At 51.9% G+C, this 9,505-nt stretch overlaps 1 protein-coding gene across 1 annotated transcript in view; it reads left to right on the top strand.

Moving 5' to 3' along the window:
* The window catches only part of LOC309667859 (uncharacterized protein), a 33,395-nt gene that overhangs the window by 5,673 nt on the left and 18,217 nt on the right, over positions 1-9,505 (top strand). The window contains exons 3-6 of the mRNA XM_082476798.1: positions 5,771-5,874; positions 6,416-6,570; positions 7,062-7,230; positions 9,376-9,499. Of these exons, the coding sequence (XP_082332924.1) occupies positions 5,771-5,874; positions 6,416-6,570; positions 7,062-7,230; positions 9,376-9,499 (552 nt within the window). The remainder of the gene's footprint in view (positions 1-5,770; positions 5,875-6,415; positions 6,571-7,061; positions 7,231-9,375; positions 9,500-9,505) is intronic.

The following is a 9,505-nucleotide window of genomic DNA, read 5'->3' as shown; positions in this document are numbered from 1 at the left end:
CCACACACATACACACACACACATACACACACACACCACACACACACACACACACACACACCACACACACACACATACACACACACACCACACACACACCACCACACACACATACACACATACACACACACACCCACACACACACACATACACCCACACACATACACACACACACATACACACACACACCACACACACACACACACACACACCACACACACACACATACACACACACACCACACACACACACACCACACACACATACACACATACACACACACACCCACACACACACACATACACCCACACACATACACACACACACATACACACACACCACACACACACACACACACACCACACACACACACATACACACACACACATACACACACACACATACACACACACACCACACACACACACACACACCACACACACACACATACACACACACCACACACACACACACCACACACACATACACACATACACACACACACCCACACACACACACATACACCCACACACATACACACACACACATACACACACACACCACACACACACACACACACACCACACACACACACATACACACACACACATACACACACACACATACACACACACACCACACACACACACACACACACCACACACACACACATACACCCACACACATACACACACACACATACACACACACACCACACACACACACACACACACCACACACACACACATACACACACACGCGCGCGCGCGCGCGCGCGCGGTGCAGGGTCCGCATCCTCGATCGCACGTGGCTTGCCCTGACCTTTTATGTCACGCCCTCTTCTCTGCCCTCTGAGGGGCCTCCTGGCCTATGATTTTGCTGCTGCTACAGCTCCTGAGCCTGTCCCTCACGCTTTGGGCCTGACATCAGATCAGCCCACTTGGCTCTGGCCTTGGCTGCCTCCTTGACCATGACTCCAGCCCATCCTGCGCTTGTGTCTTATAGTGACGCATGGCTACAGCTCCCGTGGACTGAGCCTTCCCTCTGGCAGCTCAGGACTCAGGACAAAGCACACATCAGGGAGCCATGGTCAAGGGCACTAGCTGGGGGTCCAGAAGACCTGAGTTTGAGTCTCTGCCTTGAAATGAACCAAGCTGTGCTTGGGCAAGTTATTTACCCTCTGAGCCTCAGGTTCTTTGTCTGTAAAATGGAGATAATAATAGTACCCACTTCATAGGATTATTATGGCATCATTTGCAAAGCTTGCTCCTGAGCATAGTAAGCCCTCTCTTTCTCCCCCACCACCTTCCTGGTATATCATCACTCAGGAAGACATGGCAGTGGGCTTCCTGTTCTTCCCTTCCTGAACCCAGCTCCCTAAGGAGTAAACATTCCAAGAAAGGAAAAAGAAGGCCAAGAACGTTGGATAGGATATTGGGAGCGAGAACTCTATGTGGAGCTGCCAAAAGCTGATAGATAAGAGGTCAGCCCAGGCCATGCCATGGGCTAGATAGAAGCTGAGTGACCGGTTCCCTCCAGTCAGCTGGTGACCTCTTCCTCTCCGGGCCTCATCAGTAAAATATGTATAGCAACCCCGTTAATTATTCATTGGACAAACATTTAACATTTACTGTGCACCAACTACTCTGCCAGCTGCTAGGGATAAAGAGTCAAAGGAGATGTCTCCGGCCTCGGTGAGGTTACGGAATACAGGAGAGATAGACAAGCAAATAGGCAGGTAGCACGCTATGTAATCTGTGTCCTCTTAGAGGTAAGAACAGGATGCTGAGTGTGGAAGGAGAAATGAGGAATTACGCTGGGAGTCTGGATGTGCTTCTCAGCCATTTATCCATTTCACGACTATTTACTGACTAGCTGCTTGTGCCAGGCAGCCAGAAAAGATGTTTCTGGCACTCAGAGTAAGTGATCTTGACATGTCTTTTGAAGGACTGACAACCTTGCTAGAGTAGAGGAAGATATCAAGTACAAAAGCAAAGAGGAACACAATAGCCTGAAGCTTTTGTAGGATCTCTAGTGTAACCGGATTACAACCATGGACCCCATGTGGCCAGGCCTATGCATGGAGTCAGGGTCAAAGGAAACATAAATCACTCTCTCGACACCTTGAAGAACGGAGACTTCAGCTACAGGTTTTCTTAACACGGAAAGCATGCCAAAAATCCCTCAAAATATCTTCCTTTCCCCCCCAAAATTCCAGAATGCCTTTAAAAATCTCTCCAGTTCTCTCTACATCTGGTCCCATGCTCTTTGCCGTGCTCCTGTGTTCCCAGCCCCCTTCCTAGGTCATCCGGGGACTGAGACGCACAGCAGCTCCGCCATCTTCAACACGTGGCTTCCGGAGTTGCTCTAGTTACCACAATTCCTAACCAACGGGAAGGGAGAAAGCACGCACATCCAGGCCAGGGATTCCCTCTTACTTAAATGAAGTGGAGGCAGCATCCATTTCTTCCACTCACACGTCATTGTCAAGAATTACATGGCCCCATCTCGCTCCTGGGTGGCCTGTCCCTTTACAGCGCATGCTACACAGTACAGGAAGTCTCTCTAGACACCCGCTGGCCTTCTCCTTTCACACCACCTCACTTCCTCCTTTACTCTTTTCCCTCCCCCATCCCCACACATGTACCATGCAGGCTCCCTTTCCAGCCAGATAGAGCCCTGGGTTTGCTGGCCACTCTGGGCCACTGTGAGTAAGCTGGAGGACCTGGAGGCTTCCCCCTTGCCCAATCCCCCTGGCTTCCCGGGAGGAAAGCAGAAAGAGCTCCCTGGGCTGTGTGATTCTTTCCCCGCGCTGTTTTGCTTCCAAAACATTCTGGTAAGGCATTTCCAGTGAATGAGATTCTTCACTTCATTACACAAGTAATTCAGGACAACTGGACAAAGGGTGCGTGTTGGAGATTAGCAGGAGATTAGGCCAGACAGGTGGGCAGGGGCCAGAGCCTGAGGGCTTTATAAATCTGTGTTAACAGAGCTTTGTCTTTACCCAGAGGGCAAGAGGAAGCCAGGGGGTGCCTTAGGCAAGGCAGCAAGCTGATGTGAGAGGTGCTTCAGAAAAGCCACTCAGCTTATCAGGGAAAGAATGGATAGGAAGGACTGAGGTCGAAGGTTGGGAGACCTGTCAGAAGATTGTTGCGATAATCCTCTCTGGGCTCAATTTCCTCAACTGTAAAATGAGGATGCAAGCAGCTCTACATCATAAGGTTGCTATGATGATTGAAAAAATTAAGGCATGGAAAGTGCTTACTTAGAACAATGCCTGGTGCAGAGTAAGCCCTCAATAAATATTGGCTGTTATTCTTTTTTTTTGATTTATTTTATTGACGTATAGCAGATTTACAATGTTGTGTTAATTTCTGCTATACAGCAAAGTGACTCAGTTACCCATATATACACTCTTTTCATATTTTTTTTCATTATGGTTTATCACAGGATATTGAATATAGTTCCCTGTGCTATACAGTAGGACCTTGTTTTTTTATCCATGCTTGCATCTGCTAATACCAAACTCTCAATCCATCCCTCCCCCGCTCCCCTCCCGCTTGGCAACCACAAGTCTCTTCTCTATGTCTGTGAGTCTGTTTCTGTTTCGTAGATAAGTTCATTTGTGTCACATTTTAGATCCCACATATAAGTGATATCATATGGTATTTTGTCTTTCTCTTTCTGACTTACTTCACTTAGTATGATAATCTCTAGGTCTATCCATGTTGCCGCAAATGGCATTATTTCATTCTTTTTTACGGCTGAGTAGTATTCCACTGTATATATGTACCACATTTTCTTTATCCATTCATGCGTCAATGGACATTTAGGTTGTTTCCATGTCTTGGCTATTGTGAACAGTGCTGCTATGAACATAGGGGTGCATGTATCTTTTTTAATTATAGTTTTGTCCAGATATATGCCCAGGAATGGGATTGTTGGATCATATGGCAACTCTATTTTTATTTTTTGGGGACCCTTCATACTGTTTTCCATAGTGACTGCACGAATTCACATTCCCACCAACAGTGTAGGAGGGTTCCCATTTCTCCACACCCTTTCCAGCATTTGTTATTTGTAGACTTTTTAATGATGGCCATTCTGACTGATGTGGGGTGATACCTCCTTGTAGTTTTGATTTGCATTTCTCTAATAATTTGTGACATTGAGCATCTTTTCATATGCCTGTTGGCCATCCGTATTTCTTTTTTGGAGAAATGTCTCTTTAGGTCTCTGCCCATTTTTCGATTGGGTTGTTTGTTTTTTGTTTTTGAGTTACATGAGCTGTTTGTAAATTTTGGAAATTAAGCCCTTGTCGGTCTCATCATTTGCAAATATTTTCTCCCAGTCCATAGGTTGTCTTTTCATTTTGTTTATGGTTTCCTTTGCTGTGCAAAAGCCTGTAAGTTTCATTAGGTCCCATTGCTTTTATTTCTACTGAATATTGGCTGTTATTCTTAATCCAAGCATAAGAGGATGAGGCCTGCACTAAGATAGCAGCAGTGGAAATTGAAGAATCCAGATTCAAGAAATATTAAAGGACTTCCCTAGTGGTCCAGTGGTTAAGACTCCATGCTTCCACTGCAGGGGCATGGGTTCGATCCCTGGTTGGGGAAGTAAGATCCCACGTGCCGCTAGCGGCGGCCAGAATAAAAAGAAAGAAAGAAATATTAAAAAGTTAGAAACTGGAGGATGAAGTGATTGTAACATGGGAGAGGAAGGATTCAAAAAAGGGCCGCCAGTCACTGTGATTCAGACCTTACAGGGAGGGGGTGGCAAGTCTCGTTGACTCTGAGATGCCCAAAAGACACCCTCCAGGGGGAGATTTCAAGTAAGCTGCTGAATCGATGGGTCTCAAGGCCGGAAGAAAGGTTGGGCTAAAGAGAGGGATTTGGAGTCTTCACCATAAAATAGTCATTGAAGCCATAGGAGCAGGTGGCATTTCCTGGGGAAAGTGAATAAAAAGAGGAAGATCCAAGAAGAGGCCTGGGGAACTTTTAAGGGATAGAGAGAAAGAAGGCCACAGAGGGAGGGAAAGGAGGAAGACCGGAGGAGGGAGAGGTCAGCGGGGTCACGGGCTGCTGAAGGGAAGTCAGGTCAGGAAACAGAAGGTTCCATTGGGTTTGGGGAGCAGAGTTTCAGTGGAGAGGTGGGGGCAGACTCGGGAAATGAGTGGTACACGAGGACGGGGTGACAGCCAGGATGGTTCCTTGTTCCAGAGATCTGGCTTTGAAGGGAAGAGAGAAATGAAGCAAATGTGGAAGGGAAAGAGGCTTTAAGTGAAGAGACTGGAACACAAGCAAACGATGATGGGGAGGAGTCAGGAGAGAGGCTGAAGGTGTGGGATGGAGGGAGGTGGCAGCAGGAATGTCCCCTGGAGGAGAGAGGGTGCAAGCAGAGGGACCAGCCTTGCACAAGTGAAGTTGGGGAACAGACACACAGGTAACCTCAGGACGCAGGTGAGCCTGGAGGAACTTGAAGACAGACCTGGCTGTGACAGCTGAGCAGACTTCGGAAGCCATATGGCAGGCCACGTGTGCTGAAGGGATGTTGTCATTACAGAACCACAGGGCAGGGACCCAAGGAGCCCCAGGCCAGCCTGAAGGAGGAAACGGCACCGGGAGTAAGGGCCAGGCTCAGGGAAGCCAAGCGCGGGTGCTGGGAGAGGGAGTACACACATGGGGGCACAGGCTGAGCGCAGCTGAGAGACGGCTGGACTGAGCCGGGTGGCCGGGTGGCCGGGTGGCTCTCCCTCTCTCCTGCGCAGTGGGACCTGGTGTGCAACTCGAACAAGCTGAAGGAGATGGCCCAGTCTATCTTCATGGCGGGCATACTGATTGGGGGGCTCGTGCTGGGAGACCTGTCTGACAGGTGAGACGCGGGGGCCTCGCCAGGGGAGGCACAACCCACGGAGACCCCCCGCCCCTCTCCATTCCACCCATGCACCCCCAAAGAGGCAAAGAGCTGGGGGAGGGGGGAGAGATGGTCCCTGCTGTGTGGCCAGCCCCTTTCGGGGCCACAGCCTTCTCCCTGTAGCCCCCAAAACCCCTACAGCTTGAGTCTTCCAGCCTCCCCAGACCTGGGGCAACGGCCTCAAGGTTTTCAGACACAGTAGTGGCTGCATGGCCGTGGAGGTGGGTGATGAACGGCTTGGAGAGGAGTGGTCCTTTGACCCCTGCTCAGGTAGCTAAGCTGGGGGTGGAGGAGATCACTCATTAACTCAAACATCTAACTGCAAACTTGTCAACAAAAAAAAGCAATTACCAGCAAGGCTCTGTCTGGGGAGGGAGTTACACACCCTGCCTGGCCCTTTGGGAGGTGGAGGGTCCAGCCCTTTGCCCCGAGGCCTGCAGAGTCACTCTCCTCGGCTGGCTCACAGCAGCTAACGCCCCTCTTCTTTTTCGAGCTGCAGGTTTGGCCGCAAGCCCATCCTGACCTGCAGCTACCTGCTGCTGGCAGCCAGCGGCTCAGGCGCAGCTTTCAGCCCCACCCTCCCCATCTACAGCGTCTTCCGCTTCCTGTGTGGCTGCGGCATCTCAGGCATCATCCTGACCACCACGATCTTGAGTGAGCCACAGGGGGAGGGGACAGGGACCAGGAGTTTGGGGAGCACCAGCCCGAAGCCAAGAGTGTGGCTCAGCCACAGGCACCGGGCGACCCTGGTCAAGCAAGGCGCTGCCCCTCTCGGGACCCCAGAGGCCCCCTCTGAACATAACAACAAGCATAACAGCAGCAGCTCAATACTGAGGACCTACCCCGGGCCTGGCATCTGCCAGGTGCATGATCTCGTTCAGCCCATACACACAAGTAGGTAAAACAAGGGAAGTCACCTGCCACTGGAGAGGCAGTCAAGAATGCAGGCTTGGGAGTCAGTCACACCTACGTTTGAGTCCTACCTTCTTGAGCCTCAGTCGCCGCATCTCTAAAATGGGGGCGATGAAACCTTAGGGTCAGGGTCCGATCGAGTAGCCAACGGAGGGGCAGGAGCTGGTGCCCCTTCTCAGGAGGTGCCCACCGCCCAGTAGGGTCTTAATCTGGTCCTTGGGTTCCTCCTGCAGGTGTCGAGTGGGTATCCACCCGGATGCGGGCCATCAAGTCGATTTCACTCGGTTACTTCTACACCAGTGGCCAGTTCATTCTGCCTGGCCTGGCCTACGCCATCCCCCAGTGGCGCTGGCTCCAGTTAACCGTGTCCATTCCCTTCTTCGCCTTCTTCCTGTTGTCCTGGTATGTGACCCTCTCTTCTTCAGCCCCCTCCTTAGAGCCACCGGGATCAAACAGGAGGAGCCCACGCCTGACCAGGCTGGCTGACTCTGTCTGTCCCGAGACACCCCATCCCAGAGTCAGGAAGGGCATTCCGGGGAGGAGGGACCACACACCGGGGCATGCCGCGGGAGGGAGCGCTCGGCTGGGGGGGGCGGTGAGGGGGTTCGGGTTAGACTGTGAAGAGCACAGAAAGCCAGAGAGGCCTCGGTTTCACGTGGAGGGACAGAGAATGCCTCTGAAGGTGCCCGGGGTGCTGAGAGGCCTGACCAAACTTCCGTTCGTGACCTAATCACACAGAAGGACAAACCCAAGTGGGTGGGGATGAGAGACAAAGGGAAGTGACCGTGTGGGCAGGAGGAGCCTGGGGGATGAGTCTGAGGGGCATTTTGAAGGAGAAATCCTCAGAGTGTGGGGACTTCTGGATTTGAGGTATAAAGGAAAGGAAAGCTCCAACCTGAGAACCTGGGATAATCAAGGGGTCTGGGGCAGAGACCCCGAGTGAGGACATGTGGAAGACAGGAAACCAATCTGTAGGTGGTAGTTGATAGCTGGGCCCAAAGAACAGGAAATCATGAAGAGGCTCCGGAGCAGAAATGAAGTCCTGGCGGATCCTTTATCCAGCACTTACTACGTGCAAGGCCCTGTTCTGGGCATCAACCCGCATCATACCAACACTTACGGCATCTCTGTGTGAAGGGGACATTAGTGTTCCCATTTTACAGATGAGGAAACCGAGGATGAGAGAGGTGAAGCAATCCTCCAAGGTTACACAAAAAGACGCAGGACTGGAATGGGGCCTCCATGTGAAAATGAGAATAAGCTCCCAAGGGGACGGGCAATCTTGCAGTGAGAGAGATGGTCAGAGAGTCCAGAGTGGAGTTTGGCATGTCCACAGCCTAGGATGGGAGCCGAGAGTTGGGAGGCAAAATAAGGGCAGATGGTCAGCAGACCCCTTCATTGTGTGACTTGGGACAAGCTTCACCCACTCTGAGCCTCAAGATTTTTCTAGGCAAAATGGAGATACCGGTGCCTGTCTCCCAGAGTTACATGTGCCTGGTCCACAGGAAGGCTCACTAATTGGAAGCCACTGTTGTCATTATTCTCAGGGAGAGGAGGATGGAATCCAGGCCCTGGCTAAGGGATTTGGGAGGAAGTCACCCATCATCTTGGTAGGCACAGGCTGAGAAGACTGTCAGGGCAGAAATAAGACCACAAGGCCAGAAGGGCAGGTAGCAATGGGCCCAGGAAGCTGCCACTACCAGCAGGACCAAAGGTCTGAGGCCAGGTGACCCGCGTCCACTCCCTTGAGGGTCTCATTGGAGCCAGGTCCTGGGTGCCTGTGGGATCCACAGCCAGGACGGACCCCACCTGGGACCAGACTTTTCCAAGCATCCCTCCTTTCTCCCCACACCTCTGCCTCCTCCATTTCCCTTCACTTTGTGACCCTCAGGGTTTGCTCAGGGGTGAACCAACCCCAAAAGCACAGCCCAAGGGTGGGGGAGAGTGAGGTTGGCCACACACTTGTCAACCCCAAGGCCTCATGTTGCGCTTGCAAACCGTCCCCCGACCCAGCAGAGTTGGCTTTTTGCAGGGAGAATCAAAGGGTCCTCGGACCCATTCCCTAGACCACAACCCTAAACTTAGCCCCCTTCCTAAGCTGCCCTGGGACTGCAGCCCTGCTCCCCTTCACCCAGGACCTGGAATTCGGCCCAAGGACGGCTGGGGACGTGTACGTGCAGGACCCTCCAGCTGTCCAGCCTCGAGCATGCCAACCCTTCCCCAGGCCCCACCTGCCTTGGCCTAGGGCCCGAGGCTCCTAGCTAAGAACAACACCCAAGGATAACAAGCTGCCCAGGGTCGGGGGCAGGGGAAAGGCTCTTCTGGAAAGGGAAGAAGAGATCTCTGGAATTTGTGCCGGCTGCAGGCAGCCCAGGTGCAGAGCTTGACCAAGTTTAAATTCCATGAAACCTGCAATAAGGCAGCTCGGGTTTCTGGTCCTCCTAGCCTTTGGCCCTGGCTCTTGATCTTTTTCCAGCCTCTCAGGAGAACTTCTGGTGTTGGGAGGTGGGGGGTTGGGAGCCACTGTGACTTGATTCTGGCCCCCAGGTGGCTGCCAGAGTCCATACGTTGGATGATCCTGTCTGGAAGGTCCTCCAAGGCCCTGAAGACATTCCGGCAGGTGGCAGCCTTCAATGGCAAGAAGGAGGAAGGAGAAAAACTCAGCCTGGAGGTAGAG

The sequence above is a fragment of the Balaenoptera physalus genome, assembly GCF_965194825.1.
Source record: "Balaenoptera physalus genome assembly, chromosome: 10".
In the NCBI taxonomy this organism is placed as follows: domain Eukaryota; kingdom Metazoa; phylum Chordata; class Mammalia; order Artiodactyla; family Balaenopteridae; genus Balaenoptera; species Balaenoptera physalus.
This window is presented reverse-complemented; position numbering and strand designations above follow the sequence as displayed.